Genomic DNA, 19340 nt, shown 5'->3' on the forward strand with positions numbered 1-19340 from the left:
TAGGTGCTTCGGAACCAATGTAAAAAAATCTTGAGCCTAGATAACTGAACATTGGTGTTAGCATTATTAAGTTTATTAAGTTTTACATATTTGTAATTTCAGCATGGAGGAAAAACGAGTAGGCAGTCAAAACTACTAAAGAAACATGAAAGGGTAGGTAAACTTAATTGTGTAATAAACCATTTGACAGCTCATTTCTTGTTAATAATTGAACCTAATTTTTAGCTCACCTGGCCCAAAGGTCCAAGTGAGCTTTTCTCGTCACTTGTCATCTGTATCCTATGTTGTCTGTTAACTTTTACAAAATTATTGTCATTTTAAACTACTAGACCAAATAAAACCAATCATGGCCACAATCATCATTGGTGTATTGTTTTAAAAAACGTGTCAGATGACCCTGCCTACCAGCATGGCTAAAGATAGGTGATAGAGATAAAATGCAAGTTTTGCCTATTATTTTGAAAAAAATCTAACAGGCAAAATTTTTCAAAATGTTGAGCTCTACCTATTGTTCATTTGAGTCTGACAACTTATAGAAGTTACAGCCCTTAGTTGATAAATTATAACATTTAGAATAAATTATGCCTTTTATCTCAAAAATTAGTAGATGGATAAGAAACTTTAAAAGCAAAAATGATCTGCAACAATAGACCTGCAAATAGGTCAAGATGGCCAAAATCATCAGATGACTCTTTATTAGAGTTATTGACCATGATTTTTGCCAATTTCTTGTTTTTATATTTTTAAAACTATAATAGATAGATAGAATCATTAAACAACAAAAAAATATTAGCAACACAAGATCTACAACATGTACAAATAAGTTCAATTACAAAAATTGTAAGTAGACTCTATTAAAGTTATTGCCCTTTAATGAAAAATTTCCTACTATCATTACAATAGTATTTTGAAAAGCATGAGTTAATGCAAAGATGCATAATTAAATATCACCAATCAGGTTTATTGGGAGTGACAGACAAAATGCACAGCTGTTGGTATTCACAGTTTCTTTCAGTTCATTTCAGGGTACTCAGATGTTTAGACTGGACACTGGTTATTGATGACTTACAAACATGATAGTGGGTACTGTTAAATGGTCATTGAAATTCTTACAACAATGACCATCTTACAAAACCTCAGCATCATGCAGATTGTGTTGACTTGGTAATCTGTAAAATTGAAAGGTTAAAGTTGTTAAACAAGGGAGATAATCATATGCTTTCAAAAATAGAAAATTAAATGAAAAATTTACTTGCTTTATTGTGTGAAAGAATAATAATCTGCAAATGTCAAGTCAATATTTTCTTTGAAAAGCAAGATATTTTGTCACTTCTGTGTATTTTTGTTTTTGTTCAAGAAACTGTTAGAAATATCTTAATTAATCTTAGTCATTATCTAGAATACCTTTTAAAAGTGAGAAAAGAAAACTGAGAAATTTGACATAAACAATGATAATGTAACATTTAGTTTCCAAAATTTGTGAAAATCAATGACTCATTTGAAAGGTCAAGTAAATGTTTCACCTTTAAAGGTGTGAAAACAATATAAATAAAATTGGAAGTTAGAAACAAATATTATAGTCGTAAAATAGTAGAAAAAAATATCATTGAAACACATCAATACTTGAGATAAAAAAAATATCATAAACTGTAAAACTAAAATCAAATTGAAAATTGAAAATATTAGATTTCTCTAGTAACAAATTCTATTTATCAAATATGAAGAAGAAAAAAATATTTTATTAAAATTGCTGTTATTTAAACTATAAACACACATATATCAATAACACGTTTTAGAATCCTGAAGTTGATTCACTATTTTTTTTTCTTTTTTAAAATTAACTTAATTGAAAAAAAACCTAATGCAATAGATTTAAGAATAAAGGGGAACATCAAGAAAACACAAAAAATATTGTAAGAAATATGGAATTTCTATTTTGAATCTTAATGATGATTTAGAAAAAGGTTAACATTTGTAGGAACGAAAAAAAATGATATTTGTTTTGAATTTTTTGCCTTAAAATTCATTGATAAATTTTGTATTGTCTTTAAGATTTTACTTAGTACTTACAATTCAGTGGTAACTGTGATTTATGAAGATACAATTTATGATCTCTTTTTATACTGAAGTACTGTTTCAGGTGTTAATGACAGGTGTGAATTGTTTTCTGACCACTTTCAGCAGGTGATAAAAATGTGTAAAGTAAAATTGATAAATTGCAATTAGAAGATGTCAATTGTCTTTGTTCCTTTATCAACAACCTGTGTCAAAAATTTACAGTTTAGTCCAAAAACATTGTCAGCTTTTTAAGGAGCCTGCAACATTTTGTCACAAAAGCAAGACATATGGATTCTACATTCCATTGGCATCATCTTTAAAAAAAAAATCAAAAAAATCAATAACTTTGTCAAACCTTCATTAACTTGTATCAAACTTGGACACAAGCCGTCATAGAATTTTAAGGAAACTTCGATAGAAGTTTTTTTTATATCTGGAAACATAACAGAGAGAAAAAAAAACAACAATGTTTTCTTTATTTTTCTGTATTTTACTAATTTCAAAACTTCATAGAATTTTATGGAATTTGACAGAAGCTTTCTTATAATTAACAAGTAAATAGCTTATTCAGAATTTTGAAACTAATTTAAAAAAAAAATCTGTATTTAACTGATTCATAGCTATAGACATTGTTTTTGCAGTTAACATTTAGCTACAGTCTAGGATTAACATTTTAGATTTCCTAAACTTTGTTGACTCCCTTTATGGAATGTTATGAACCTTGGGACAGAAGCTTCTTAAAATCAACAAATAGCATCTGAAGAAAAAAATTGAATTAAATATTTGGCAGTCAATATTAAACTTTAACTTTGACAGCAACAATTACAAGGAAGACATAGAGAGAGTTTGACCAAGTCCTTGATGGGTTTTTTTCATAAAGAAATATTGAAATATCTAGATTTCATTATGTAGAATTTGAGAAAAAAAACCAAAAAACTTCCAACTGAGAAAAATGTACTTAAAATGTGTGTATACTGCAGATTTTTCACCTAATGCATTTATTTGTGTGTGCAGAGATAGAAATGAATTCAAAATTAAAAATGGTAGCAAAATTTTATTGAACTCCAATTTAAATTTTTAAAAGATCTTATTTGATTAAAATGAGATTTTCAGGATCTTTCATCCCATACAGAAAACTTTCAATTTGGCTTTCGGGAGATATTGTTCTTAATATATCGAAAATCCATGATTTCCTTGCAATTTCTTATCAACCATTGACAATTTCCATTTTGCTGTTCAGGAGTTCTGGCCATTGGTAGATTTTCAAAATGGCACTTCATACCTGGACAGGCACACAGAGAATGGGTCAGTTAAACAAGCCTGAAAGCACCATATATAAGAATTCATCAGTTACATTCATACCAGCTGCTCTCTCGAGTTCAACAATGGTTACTTTGAAAAAATCTGAAAACCTTTTTTTTTTGTCAATTTGATAGTTCATTTTCAGTTTTGTATAATATATTCATAAACTGGTTCATTATTTTTCAGGCCAGCAATCATATGCTTGGACCCAAACCGTTTGCACTAGACAGAATGATGGCTATATTTTATGCTGTTGTAGAAGGCAGAGTAGCTCCTACTGCTAATATTTTTATGCAGGTTTGTTTATATTTTTTTATTCGATAGTACAAGTATATCATCATCACTTATGTGTCAATACTTTTGTTTTTATTTTTTAATATGAGGAAGGCGCTACCTTAAATGCCAGCTTTATAATGTCCTAGATATTGATTGGTTGTTGGTTGTTAAACGTTCAGTGGCAAATATTTCATGCATGTTCTGTCTGTTCAGAACGAATGTCCAAGGCTACAATAACGTTTTGTTTATGTCTAAAATAAAATTATAAGTTCAGATGTAAAATGCTATTTTTCTTGAAAAAAATATTCTGATTCCCAAATTGATGAATAAATAAGCATAGGACAAAAAAATATTTTTTAATCCAGATCTTTGCCAAAAATGATTTTGTCTTTCAGATATGCAAAATAAAAACTTTTGTTTCTAAAAACATAAAAACTTCCCAAACCGCACATGTCAGTCTGTACACAGTATTTTTTAGGTGATAATAAGACTGTATTTGCCAATTTGTTATGATAAACCTTAATACTAGTGTTAAATTTTGACTAAATAATTTTAAATGATAGCGCTGAAGGGCTTCGGTAAAAAAAATCTGACGAATAAAAAAACCATTTGTATTTCTGATCATCTTCAGTTTGTGAGTTCTACATCAATATCATGTACTATTAAATTCAGAGTCGGTTTTATGTCATTTCTTGCATATATTTTGTTACATGTACATAATGTAGCTTACTTTTCAAGTTCTTATATGACAGCAAAAAAAAATTGAGAATGGAAATGGGAAATACAAGCATGTAAAAAAAAACACATTTGGTTTCAGACAATAACTTGAGTTAAGTAAATGGCTTTCCATGAAATTTTACCAGAAGGTTCATACACAAAATTCAAAAGGAAGATAAGAATTGATTTTGGGGTTATAGTACATTATTGGGGGTATTTTAATTTTTTAATTTTGGGTTTTTCTTCCAAAAATTACCTTATTTACATCAATTATACTTATCTAGTACAGATTTGGCAGGAGATGCACTCAAAATAGGGTGTTTTAAACATTTTATCTGTAGTCTGTGCATTTTTCCTATGATGTACATGTACTCCTTGATAATGTTGATGTGAGTATCATGATAAAGAAAATATATTTGGTAACCGTAAGTATATATTCACAATTGACATGCACCACAGCGAGAAAAGGATCTTCTTTCCCTTTAATTCCAAAAATTGCACATGATTTTTTTTCTCTCACAGAAACACATGAGTTATTTGGTAAATAAAACATTTGTCAATGTTTGAAACTTTCAGTAATAAAAATTCAGTTTAGCATGTTTGAATGTTTCACTGATTGTGTGAAAATTTTAACAGCAATGTACAAAACACTTGAATAAATTGCATTATCTGCAGAATTATTGATAACTTTCCTCACAATAAATTCACAAGGACATAAAACTAACATATTGTCCATGCTATTCTGATCTGAGTTTTATACATACATAAGCTGGCATGGCTGTTTCAAGTTGTCTTCTTTTTTTGATTTCTTGAGAAGTATTTGTTTAACCTATTCAGTCACTATAAAGTGTTACAATTCTTATTTAGACGCAACACATAAATAGTGACCAAAAAGGTACTGCTTTCACATGAGAGAAACTAGAAAAAAAATAAATGTAAACATTATCAATATTTTTGTAGGACTTGCTATCATTTGAAATTAAAGAGATTTGTAGTTAGAAACTTCTGCTGAATAGAAATATGTGGGTCTACCTGCTACCTGTTTTCAAATTAGTCTATATTGAAGTTTAAAGGATCCAAAATTAAAATATGTTTGATTTCAACTGACAAAAAAATTGTGTTATTTATATGCTCAATATACATCTGCGGTCGTAACAGGCTGTGCATGGCAAAGCATTTTATTGCCTTCAGGTTTGTACTTTTTTGGGGGTTTTGGTCATGAAAATGAATTTGTAAGTCTGTTGTGAAGTTGCTAACATGAGAATACCCTAATTTTATCAAAATTGTCTGATTTGTTTACCCAACTTTTTTATGTACCAGACAAAAGTTTATTCTGTGCTTATTTTGTAGACTTTCCTTGTTTACAATAGAGTTACACCAATTTAATTTTGAGTCCATGTAGAGTCATTGAAAAATGAGTTTGAAATTACATCCAAACAATCCATGATCCTGTAATGAGGCCAGTACCCAAATGTATGGTTAATTTCAAATCCTTTAAACTGGGATATAAACAGAGATTTTGTTTTATTTCATGCTGTAACTATTATTTTTGGAAGAAAAGGATGTTCATGGTAACACATTTAATTTGCTCATTTTATTGGAACCCAATTGAACCTTTCCATAGATTCACCTGATAGTTACCTGTCCATTTTAACTTTTTGCAGTTCTATTGTCCCATTGAACAAATACAACAGGTATTGTTCTCTGTATATTTTATAGTCACTCAGACCTTTAAATTTCTTCTATGAGAAATCTATCACTCATCAATTAATCTAAAATTGAGAATGGAAATGGGGAATCTACCAGAGTAAAAGGTGATAATACGATAATTTCACATGGTGAAACAAAACTTGTAAGATTTTTGCAGGTATTTTTTGTTGAATAGGTGCAATTTGGTTACTGAGTACAATTTTGGTACTTTGATGTTATATCATAAGTGTGTATTGCTAAATAGGTTGAAATATGAACCTGATAGTGATATAGTGATAAAGTACTTGGTAGAGTGAAAATGTTTTGAACAGGGATAAACTGATGCATAAAATATGCAGGCGACTGCTGCAGCTTGAATTTTAAAGGATGTAGCCCACATTCTTCCAAGTAACATGCCCTGTATATACCTATCATGGTTTATTCTCTGACATGGGTTATCATAATAACTCCATCTTCCCATAAAATCCAATTTTGGACAATATTGAAGCATACAATATATACAGTAGTCACAGTGTTCTCCCCAGAAATTGCATTTAGCATCATGGTTAACAGGGAAATTAGAAATACCATCTTGCTTCTAAAAATTATAGCATCACATCCATAACATACATGTAATCTATAAGAAAATCACTTTAGATAGCATCAAATTCAAAAATATAGCATCACATTAACCTGATGCTAAAAGGCCCTGGGGAGAACACTGAGTCAGTTCTAAATGTACTATTCAGACTCAAGTCTCCTTTTATGATTTAACTTAGAGAGAAAACAAAACAGTTTCCATTTCCTGGGACTGTATAAGGTGTGACATAATCAATGAATGGAAATTTGAAAAGATGTCTTGAGAGTTTGCCATTTAGGAAGTACAGAATTAGAAGATTGTGAATTATTTGAATGTTTTAACTTTTGTTAAGTTTTGAATGAGTCTGTGTGCTACCATAGGATCCAGAGGGAGACCCTTTTCTTGAGAAAAAAAAATGATGATTATATAGGGAATAACTGAAACATGACTGGAGCGCCCCGTCATGAAAAATGCTAGATTCGCCATTGACTACATGAATAACCGTGATCACATTTAACTGTATAATTATCACTGTTCCTTGGTTTGGGGAATAATGATATGTGGCAGATGAACATAAGGAGTCATGGTCAACCAGTGCACCGGAGTTTACCCCGCATGCCTGGCATGGCCAATTTTCTTTATTCTATATTTTGTCATTTGCATATCATTAAGAATTAATAATAATCATTGTAACAAATTGCTTGTAATTATACTGCTCTTTTAGGGCGTCTCTGATTGACAATAAAAATATTGTATTGTATTGTATTGTATTGTAAAAAGGAATGCGAAATGTATTGCTTGCAGAGTTTTTTTTCTGTGTTTCCATGTCTGGGCGGAACTTTTACGCTAAATTTGTTTTCGTTAACTATGATTTTGTGACTTTTGTATGAAGTACCTGTGATTATTTAGGACATTTGTTTTGACCTAACTGATAATGGAATGTTGAAGCAGACGAAACATGGCGTCAGATGTTGTTGTCATAACTTCGGTAATTTCCGTGGTACAATAAAATTTAAATAAGCTACATAAGTAGCCAAAATTTCTGAATTCTTGTTTTTGCAAACAAATAAAAATTTATGTCATAGTTAGCATCGAAATTATTCCAATCTGTCCCGTTTTTTTCAAGATCGCGTTAAAACGAGAATTTTGGCAGCCATTAAAAAAAATTAATTGTACGAGATTTAACGAGAGTGACGAAACTTTTCAGATGGGTCGTCTAGCAAGAGTTATCGTTCTTTGTCCCAAAACGATGCTTCTACCATAAGTGCCAGCATAGCTGGCATATCAACCATTATCTACATGTATTAATTTTGAGGAATAATGCATTATGAAGTGGCAGGAAATATGTAAACTTTTACTTGTTGGACCGTTTTTGAATACTTGAAATCAGATTGTAACCATACTTTAAGATATAGTTACATATAGTAAGAGAAAGATCCCTATGGATTTTAAAATGATATTTTTTAAGGTCAAGGTCAATATTGCTAAAAATGAAATGACTTTTATGCCAAAATGTGGTTTCCAGTCGCCACATCATGTAATATACATGGGATTGCAACTGTAATTGGATATATGGTAACATATAATTAGAGGAAATAACCAAATTGAATTTAAGGTCATTAGTACAAGGTGAAGGTCAAAGTGACTGAACCAGTCTGAAATTGTGCAAAAGAGTTACTAAATCAAATACTTGGATATATAATCACTTATTTAAAGGTCAAGGTCATATTTACGAAAAAAATTAGATTAAATTGTGCAGAAAAGTGGTTCCTTGGTGCTAAGTGAAATACTATGCATGGAATTGTAACTTTAGTACGATATAAGGTCAAATTACAGCAAAATCCCTATTGATTTTAAGCCCCTAAGTCTAAGGTTAAAATCATAGTTAATAAGTATAGAATTGTATACATAATATTACTGTTTTAGGCTTTTCTTAAAAAAAATAGGGACAGTTGTTAAGTGAGCTTTTTCACTAAAGGTTCTTTAGTTAATATTTCTAATTGTGATAAAAGATGACCTATATAAAGTTGAATACTATGTTATGAATTAATAATTTTTTTTACAGATATCATCTTTAGTAAGTTTGAATTTATTGGGACATGTTGCCAGTGACGATCAGATTGATTCACCAAAATATAAATGTCTTGTCTCCTTAGACTTTATAAAGTCTGTTTCAAGGTAAGTTAACGTTATAAGTTTTGTGTTTTTTCTTTGAAAATCAAATTGTTCCAAAATTAGCATGATATAGACTTTGAAAAACATCTATGATCATATGTAATGTTGTTTTTGCTGCACTGAGAAATTAGCATGATATATATATAAAAAAAGGCAAAAGGTAATCAAAATGTTATTTCTCACAGATGTCTTACTTGTTAAACATTATTTGTTCTTTAACCCTTGTTTAACAGTCAGAGGTGGTACTTAAACAAGTGATTTCAAAATCTTTGAGTGATTTTGGCTGTGAAATATTTTAAATTATCACATAGACTTTTCAAAATCACTGAAACAAAAAATTTGAGAAGTTAAAATTTAATCACTTTAATAAGTGTTTATAACATTTTTTGGATATTTTACCCACAAGCTTGATTTTTTTATTGTTAAAAAGACCAGAATCCCATTAAAAAAACTACTATTTACATGCAGAAATTGTCATTTGCTTGATAAGCCTGCCAGTTTTTACAGTTTGTTTAAATATGCAAAAACTGGAATAATTTGTAGATCAGGACATAACCTTAAAAAAAATTTGTAAGGGTTCCGCGGAACCCAGTGTCTCGCCTACTTTTGCTGTAAATCGCAGGCTCAACAAAAAATGAGGAAAAAAATCAATAAAAAAATTCCTCTTGATACTATCTTTTGATTGTAAGAAGCTTCTGTCCAAGTTTGGTAAAAATCTAGGATAGTTAATGAATCTAATTAATGTTTTGAAAACTTAAACTGCCAACTGTATGTAATGTTAACTGGAAGAAAATCTAAGTCCATTTAAAAGTAAAATACAGAAAAAATGGAGTAATCTTTTTACAATATTTACTTCTGGATACTATCTTATGGTCATAAATAAGCTTCTGTCCAAGTTTGGTACAAACCCAGGATAGTTTAAGAAAGTTATAAAATTTTTAAAGACTTTAACCACAGAGTGAATGTAATGTTTCCCCGCAGAAAAACTAAGTCCATTTAAAAGTAAAATACAGAAAAAAATGGATTTATTTTTACACAAAATTTACTTCTGGATACTATCTTATGATCATAAACAAGCTTCTGTCAAAATTTGTTTCAGATCAAGGATAGTTTAAGAAAGTTATTAAAATTCTAAAAACTTTAACCACAGAGTGAATGTAATGTTTCCCCGCAGAAAAAACTAAGTCCATTTATAAGTAAAATACAGAAAAAATGGAATTTTATTTTTAAAAAATTTACTTCTGGATACTATCTTATGATCATAAACAAGCTTCTGTCCAAATTTGGTAGAAATCCAGTATAGTTTAAGAAAGTTATTAAAATTTCAAAAACTTTAACCACAGAGTGAATATTTGTGGACGCCGCCGACGACGACGCCGACGGAAAGTAGGATCGCTTAGTCTCGCTTTTTCGACTAAAGTCGAAGGCTCGACAAAAATCATTCTAATTCTGATGAAAAACAATCAGGTCACCTAATAGTGTTGACCTTTGTCTGATAGTAAGAGTAGTTAATTAATATTTGATTACAGAACAATTCCCAAGGGTACTTTTAAAAGCGTTAGCGCACTAGCACTAACTTACTGCCAAAGCGCACTGGTGAAATTGATATCCAACAATAAAGGGATAATTGATTTATTTAGGAAAATTATAGAAAGTTTTGTGAAAATATGGAAAATCAATGAAATTAGCATATCAAAATCAAAGAAAACACCAAAATCTCTTAAATAGGTTTTTACTGAAAATAAAAAATATCACTGAAATAGGTGATAATGAAATCATTTGTTTAAGGTGTAACACCACTAATTCAGGCCCGGCCAGAAAGCACATACCAGAAAGTAGTACATATTTAACACAAAATAGTTCCTACACATGAGTGTAACTTTCAAAATATGCAGAATATTTAGGTATTTTTGGTATCATATGAAAGCTGAAGGACTGGTGATCATTGTAGAACACTTTTGGACTTTTAATTTTGAATATTAAAAAAACTGCACCAAATTTTAAAAAGAGGGTACATTTAGTCTGTTTGTCAGATCTGAAGTACCTGTTTTGGTACATCCGAAGTTCCGGGAACCAGTTCTTTCTTATATGCAATGTAAGGTATGTTGATTTTTTCAGTAGAAGACACCATAAAGTGTTGCTTTGATATGCAATGATTGCCACTTTATTTGAACTTAAAATGAAAGAGGTGTGCCTGGTTGAAATGGAGGAATTTAACATAGAAAGTAATGGGACCACGATTAGTGATGTACTTCCTTAAGTAGCACCCTGACTGTTTAAATCATTAAAAGTGGATGAAAATGACATGTTAGTCAATCCAATCGGATAAACATACAGATCATGTGACCATGATTTCCTTTTAAAGATCAGACAATTTACGTTTCTCTTTCTATTAGGAAAACCTTTTTTTTCTGGAATCCTTGATTTTTGTTATGATTCACACCTAGTGTTGGTAAATAAATTTGTAGACAGTATTTAATTGGTTGACTTAATATTATCAGCACAGAAAGTAGAATTGACTAGTATTAGATTCTTGTCTGCTAAACCTAGACAAAATATTTGTATTTTATTCAGATTGTTTAAATTTCAACATGAAAAGTTTAGAAATACTTAAGTTTAATGTTCGTAATGAAAGCATTAACCAAATATTATCTTAAAAAAATCTGCAAAATAATTTCCCCATATAATATGTAAATATTGGTTCAGTTAGGTTACTTTGTTCCCTTAGTGTCACACTTAATAATATTTCTATTGTTCAATATTAGTTACATCAACGATATTATGAAATTATATAGATTAGGAAAATATGGATTAAAAAAAAGGTGTACAGTAGATTTTAATTCTAAAATTTGTGTCCACTGCTTGATTAATTTCATGTGTTATAAAATATTTAAAAAAGACTCATTTGCAATACATGTGATAAGTTCACTTTGAAAATCATTTTAAAATATCACATGGCTGTAATATTTGTTGATGTCTTAAGATTAGCTAATGAAATATCTCTTGAGTTTGAAGTGTATCGTGATGATTTTACTTTATTAAACACTTTAAAGGATTTCCAATTACATCAGATATTAAGTATATACTTGACACAATTAGAAGAGGAAATATGAGTTTCTTTAATTACCCTAATTAAGTTGCAGTCTAGGGAAATAATTTCCCCCTCTTCAGTACCATGTACAATGTCATAACCTGATTAGATTCTGACATTTGTCAAGACATCAAGACATGGTTAAAAAAATAAGTGTTATCGTAATGTTCTACATTGCCAAATAAATTCTCTCATTGAAATACGATAGTTGGTCCAAGATTAACAAAATGGTATGCTGAGTAAATAATAGTGTTGCAATGTGTTTTAAATTGGGCCATGGAAATATTCCAGAAAGGAGTAGGGGCAATAAGGCCCTTATTTGGCCCAAAAATTACTGAAAATTTTAAAGTAATCATACATATTCTTAAATTACTGAAAATTTGTCTAAGGTATAAGGTACAAACAAAAACACAAAAAAAATGACATCGAACAAGTAATCATGGCAACAAATCATAACCTAATTGCATATCTTGTTAAATTTCGTGATTTTCCTTGTTTTTTCATCAAATTTTAAGTATATTTTAGACTGAAAAAGTATGTGCGCAACCAAGAAACAACTTTATATTTGATGAGATGATCCCAATAGTTATAATAAAGCTGTTGTTGAATTATTTTGTTGTTTCTCAGCTGCCCAGGATGTTTCCACAACAGATATAAAGTCAGAAAACTGCATAAATTCTGTATTTTTCATGGTTTTTGTGAAAACAGTTCATAATTATGACGTAACTGTGACGTCATCAGATACAAATCTTAATGTTTTTCATTTATATTTCTTGACCCTAAGCATTTTTAAACATTATGTGCCAATTTGAAAAAGTTATCAAACATTTCATTTTCTTGGGCCAAAACTAGGCCTTAATGCCCCTACTCCTTTGTCAAGATGAAGAACAGCAATGCTATATTAAAGATAACTTTTCCCATAGTTATTTTTTCAGAAACAATTTTTACATACATGAAATATGTATATGAAGTTTATATTATATATTTTGTCTAGTGCTCAATATCCCCTTTTCTCATAATTGTTTTATTTTATTTTATTTACTGAAAATTCAGAAATTATTGCGATGCTTTAATTTTATTACTGCTAAAATACTGCAGGGTTATAAGGTTGCATTTTACTTTTTTTTTTAATATGAATTACGTTAGGTTTTTTTTTAATATTGTAAAAATTAAAAATTGCTTTTAGTCTAAAATGACAAAATCACCTTTATAAATGCACGCAATAATTTTTGATTTCAAAGAATTATAAAAATATAAGTAATTAATATTTTCAAATGAAACAGTTTCACCTATTTATTACAGGACAGTGAACTTTGAGATAATGAGGTACTTGTTTGACTTTGTATGAAAATGTCTGTTAAGTAGAAACCGTGGGAACAAATCTGCACAATTATTATGCACTCAATCTATTACGTGAAATTGCCAGTTGTGAGAATTTGAATGGTCAGGATTTCAACAGTATTTCAGTGATGATTTTCTCAGAATGCAGAGTTCGAAGAAAAACTTATGATACAGTTGTATATTGGTTGTGGAGACTATTTTGTGCATAATGTGAATCTGTGAAATAAATTAAACACCAACTTAATATTAGTATTAGATTGCATTTACTTAATTTAAAATCCTAATGAGTATAATTAATATGAATTAGTCATGCAATACTGTTTATTTGAGGTAAAATTGTTAAATAGAGTTTTGTATGATAATTAATGTTCTACATGACAAATAGTTTGACGTAGTTTCACTGACAATAATATTTACAGGTTATATGCTTGATAGATATTAATATACATCAACAAGACAACAAGACAACACTCTCAAGTTTAAAAAGTACTCAGATTTATTTAGTGTCTTTAAAAATTGATAAGTGTAATTAGGAGATGGGGTATGATTGCCAATGGAACAATATCCGTAGACCAAAGGTCAAAGATTTGAACAATTATAGGTCACTCTACAGCCTTTGACAAAGCTATAAAATTTTTGGTATGACCAAATGTAAAACAACTAAAAAACTAGGTACAAGATTTATACTACATTTATCAAACTTTTTATAGCTTTTAGACCAGAGAAAAAAGTACAAATAAATTTAAAAGGCAGTTTCTTTTTTTTTAACCCTGTAATTCACATGTTTCTTCAGCTAGCTGTGCATGAACACAAAAGAAAGTTCTTCAAAACTTACATGGAGAAGACACCTCCCATTTATTTGTTGGCTCACCTGGTCAAAGAGCCATGTGAGTTTTTGCTATCATTTTGTGTTGGTCATCCATGGACTTCCCTCTGAAAGTGCTCTGGATTTAAAAATTTTGTCTACTTCATCTATAGGATGTCAACTAAAATGTGGGTTTTGTCCATGTTGATCAACCAATATGACTGCCATAGATTATAGGATTTAAGCTTAAGTTTTGGCTAATATCTAAAAAAAATAATATTACAATGAAAGAAAACTGACAAGGTAAAGATGGCCAGCACAACAAGTTCTATCTATTTTGAAAATTTTAGAAAGTGTGACCGGATTGCTTCCCTTAGAAAAACTTAGTAGATACTTAGTCAGCCCTAAGCTGTTGAGCTAAGGAAGAACTTCTTTAGCTCAGTCGGTTAGTGCGCTGCCTTGTAACACAGAGGTCCCGGGGTCAAGTCCTGGTGGAGACAAGCAATTTTGTAATGAAATTCGTGCTCTCCGGTTACATAACAATAATCCAACTCTTTTGGATTTATTGCCCCTGAAATGTTATTTTTCACTTTGTTTGACATTGCATAACCATTGTTACAAAAATTATTGGAACTAAATTAGAAATGTAAAATGCAAAAACGATTAGCATGACAAGATGTATCTATTATAGTGAATTTGTATAATCATGGATTATGTAGAATCCTGATATTTCAGGAATTATGTAGAATCACTAAAATCATTAGTGATTATATATATTCCCTGAAAATAACCAGTGATTTTTACATGATCACTGAACATTTTAATAAATCTACAAGTTCCCTAATATAAGTTCAGGGATTATCAATATTTTAAGATCCTTTGATAAAAAAAATTAAATATAGACAAATTATTATTATTTTATTGTTTTATTCCTTGAAAGATTAAGTGATCAGTTTCTTTCCTAATCTTCTACTACTATGTTAATCTTAAAACAAACAAGTATGGCACAGGCACAGATGTTGCTTGGGACATTTCAACTGAGGCACTACATGGACATCAAAAGGCATCATTATGGAGGAAAGGGTTACATTGTTTAAAGGCTCCTTTCATCTTGTATATTTCATACAGATCACACTCTTTACATAATTATTCATTAACATAGGAAAAGGGAGGGGGCAAGGTTCTTAAAACAAAACATATTAAATGGAGTGTATTGAGTGATTGTAAGGTGAACCTATCTGTCTAGCAGGGTACATCCTACCATGACCTGATGGCTGATATTTCATTTGCCCATGTTTAGTTTCAGCAAATTGGCCCTCTTCTTAGAAACTATAAGCAATACATCAACTACCAATACATATTAGGTGCATGGAAAAGCTTTAGAAGTACATGTCTGTCTGGCAGGGTTCATCTCATTGACATCATTTTCATGGTTCAACGTTCAATGTTAATTTTTCCACTAGTAAAGTTTGTTTGATACGTTTAGTAATAAGGTCAATTATATGTCTGTCTGTCAGTGTACACCTGACCTTGACCTCATTTTTATGGTTCATTTGTCAGCATTAAGCTTCCATAGTTTGGTCTGTTCCTAGTTTACTAGAAGCAATTGTTCAACTTTCTGTTGTGTATGGGTTGATTGTAAGGTGTGTCTGTCTGTCTTGGTTCATCTGATCTTGACCTCATTGATAATGTTAAGTTTATGTGATACTGTACTAAGAATGTGCACTTTTGTGAAAGTGATTGGATCTTCCTCCTATACCACTGATAAAAGTTTACTTAGTCTATATTACATAGATAGATAAGAACACATTATATTCAAAACCAGTATGATAAAATTTTGATGTTTCTTGATGTAACTATTCCAAAAATATTGATAGCTATAAATGTTACATCAATATTTAATTGAAAAATAATTGAAAAATGTGATAACATTGGATTTAAATTATAGAAATATTACATTTGAATGATAAGTTGTTATTTATTACTAGCAAGAATTTCATTTACATCACTACACGGTAGGAAATAAAATGTTTCTTTTATTTTCACCATTTCTTATCTGCTCAGATACCCAATTTACTGGCAAAAATAAATTATATAAGCTTCATAATGTTAGAACGTATTATACATTTTATATTCAGGTATTAGTCAAGAATATGAATATTTTGTAATTATATATCTAATTTCAAGAGCTATGAAGTATGTCTTCAAGTATATTGTTTACTCTCATATTTCAAAAATATGCATTAATATATGTATTAGTTTAAAAGAATGTCATGAACATTTGACAAACATACGTCATTGCAACTGCATGACAGCTGCCTAATTACCCTCTTGGCAAGACTAGTGACATTTGAAGTGTACAGGAATTACAAAACAAAAGACTGAAGTCAACAGCAGCAGTTTCTTTAAGGAGCTATACTTATGCTGAATTGGTATTGCAACATGTGATTTTTTTTTATTTACGTAAGTAATACTTACTTTTAACTGGAATTATATTGAGGAGTTAAAGATACAGAGATTATTATATTTTGGTAAGTTTAATTTTATTTAAATGATTTAAAAATCATTGGATTCTCATTTGTACTTAAAATTTTAATTAATGAAAAAAGTTAGGTCTTTGTATTTAGATCAAAATATGAAATTAAATATTTTTTGGTATCCTGGAAGAAGCCATACTTATGTTGAATTTGAATTGTTACACTCATTTTTTTTTTTAATTACAGTTATGTTTTAGTGAAATAAAGTAATACAGATTAATTTTGTTTTTAAACCTGCTTGTTAAGTACCATTTTTACATAAATAGCTTTGAAATAAGATACTTAACTGGAAATCATAGTTTAAATGCAGACGAATAAGAATAAATCTGAATATTTAGATAATTGGTCAGTAATAAATTTTATCTCTATTTTGTGCATTTTTCCTTTGATCTTTTTTTGTGATAAGTTTTCATATCATGCTACTTGCTTGAGATGGAAAATCATGCTAGAAACTAAGGAGCCACGTGGCGTTGCTAATGAAATTGACAACGTCGTCATAGGTAAAATAGCAACAAACAGATTATCATTGGTCATCTCAACTCGATTACTTTTCTCACTTTCGCAGTGACCGGCTCAAGCCAGAAGATCAATCTTGTTGAGATAACCAACGATAATCTATAAATACATTTATGAATTCCTTCTGGCAACAATAGGATTAAGGGTAGTTGACTTGTGTCCCTTCATCATGCTTTATTTACCCATAATATTTAAGTTTATTTTACAATACAATATATTAATTAAGCTCTTAAAATGATTCCCATTTAATTATTTATGAATTTTGTCTTGTATAATTTCATTCCATGAAGAGACATATATATATATTCTTTTAATTTGTTTATATCTGTCAATTTGTCAGAGAATAAATGATGTAGATAGAGGCAACTGTAGATCATAAAGCAGCCTTCAATATTGAGCAAAACCATACCATATAATAGTGGTAAATATGAATGATTTAAACTATAGTTGTCAATTGATATTTAAGAAGATGTGGTATGAGTGCCAATGAGACAACTCTCCATCCAAGTCACAATTTGTCAAAGTTAACCATTATAGGTCAATGTATGGCCTTCAACACAGATCCTTGGCTCAATCCGTATGACAAGCTATAAAGGGCTTCAAAATGATTATTGTAAAACCATTCAAACAGGGAAACTAACAGTCACATCTATATAAAAAAACAAGAAACACTTCTGAACCACATCAACAAATACAACCACTGAATGTCAGGTTTAAGAATGCTTTGTGTCTATAGTGGTCATGAATGATTTAAGCTATAGATGTCACTAATGCTTTGTGCCAATAGTGGTCGCCAATGATTTAAGTCAATAGTTTTCAAGAAAGATTTGTGAGAATAGTTCTCTCCTGCAATCACCCAACTATTGTACAAATGACACATGCACAAATAAGTTTTTACTATATTTGTACTTGTACACTTTTAAAGTCTTCTAATTACCCCACTTCCTTGTTGATCAAGCAGTAATATGAATATCTGAGTGTGTAACAGTTCATTTTGAGGTCCTCTTCATGGTCCACATTTAAACTGTATGGAAAAAAAAAGAAACTTTTTTTTGGATTTAAACAACTTACTTGCCTGACAGGTAAAAAAGCTTGGCTAGCCTTGTTTTTGGTCATATTTCTAAAGCTTATACACATAAATTTATAATCCAGCAATGTACATATATTGTATATATGTACTGTGTAAATTCAGAAATTATTGCGTGCATTTATTATTGCGATTTTGTCATTTTAAAGTTAAATGCGATTTTAATTTTTACGATTTTGAGAAAAGTCGTAATTAATTCAGTGGAATGATTACAAAATGCGAGTTTTAATTATTGCGTTTACAGTATTTAATACTTTGTGTCAAAAGTTTTGTAGAATGCTATGTGCCAACAGTTGTCATGAATGCTTTGTTACACAAGTTGGCCTTAGTTTGATATAATTGTTCCAACTATATTTGCATGACTTTATAAAACACTTTTTTATTTTTCATTTTCAAGTTTATATTTAACTTCATCATGCTCTTTTCAAATATCTGCTTTCTAAAGGTAAATCATCATTAAAAGAAAAAAGTTAAGCTTTGAAAAAAATATTAGAATATTTTAGTTCGTTTTACAATGCAGTGCTCATGAAATGATTTCCAATTACTTCTCTATGATTTTTGTCTGTTTAACTTCATTCCATGAAGAAGAAATTTATTTTTTAAAATTTGTTTATACCTGTCATTTTGTTAGACTTAATGACATACATGTAGATGGAGACAAATAAAGGTCAGCAAACAGTCAACAATGAGCAAAAACATACCACACATTAAATATTTATTAAGTTTATTGATTAAATGCACATTTATACTCCAATGGGGTTGAAGGCATATATAAATGAACACAATACATCATACAAAAATAGCAACAAAAGAACAAACATTATATACATATAAGTATCTATCATGCAGTTGTTGAGTCCACTCTCCTCAGTGACCATGACTTTTTAACAAATGGAGCCGTATACTGCATAATTGACGGACAAGAAAGACATAAAACCAATTTATCCACATCATCCATATTATCTATATCAGAATAGGTATTTCTAACTTTCTTCAAAAATTCAAGTCTCAAATCTTTATTTTTAATACATGTAAATAAAAAATGTTCTTCATCATCTATTTTATTTAGACAACAATGTTGACATAAACGTTCTTCCCTTTTTATATTTTTGTATCTACCCCTTTCAATTTCCAAAATATGGTCACTTATCCTTAATTTAGTAATT

The 19340-nt window shown here is 29.7% G+C and overlaps 1 protein-coding gene across 1 annotated transcript in view; it reads left to right on the forward strand.

Annotated features, from left to right (window-relative positions):
• The window catches only part of LOC134683203 (origin recognition complex subunit 5-like), a 29976-nt gene extending 16503 nt beyond the window's left edge, over positions 1–13473 (forward strand). Inside the window, exons 12-15 of the mRNA XM_063542361.1 lie at positions 103–153; positions 3547–3657; positions 8688–8800; positions 13191–13473. Of these exons, the coding sequence (XP_063398431.1) occupies positions 103–153; positions 3547–3657; positions 8688–8800; positions 13191–13236 (321 nt within the window). The 3' untranslated portion in view covers positions 13237–13473. The remainder of the gene's footprint in view (positions 1–102; positions 154–3546; positions 3658–8687; positions 8801–13190) is intronic.
• Positions 13474–19340: the final 5867 nt, after the last annotated feature.

The sequence above is a fragment of the Mytilus trossulus genome, chromosome 1, assembly GCF_036588685.1.
Source record: "Mytilus trossulus isolate FHL-02 chromosome 1, PNRI_Mtr1.1.1.hap1, whole genome shotgun sequence".
Classification (NCBI taxonomy): domain Eukaryota; kingdom Metazoa; phylum Mollusca; class Bivalvia; order Mytilida; family Mytilidae; genus Mytilus; species Mytilus trossulus.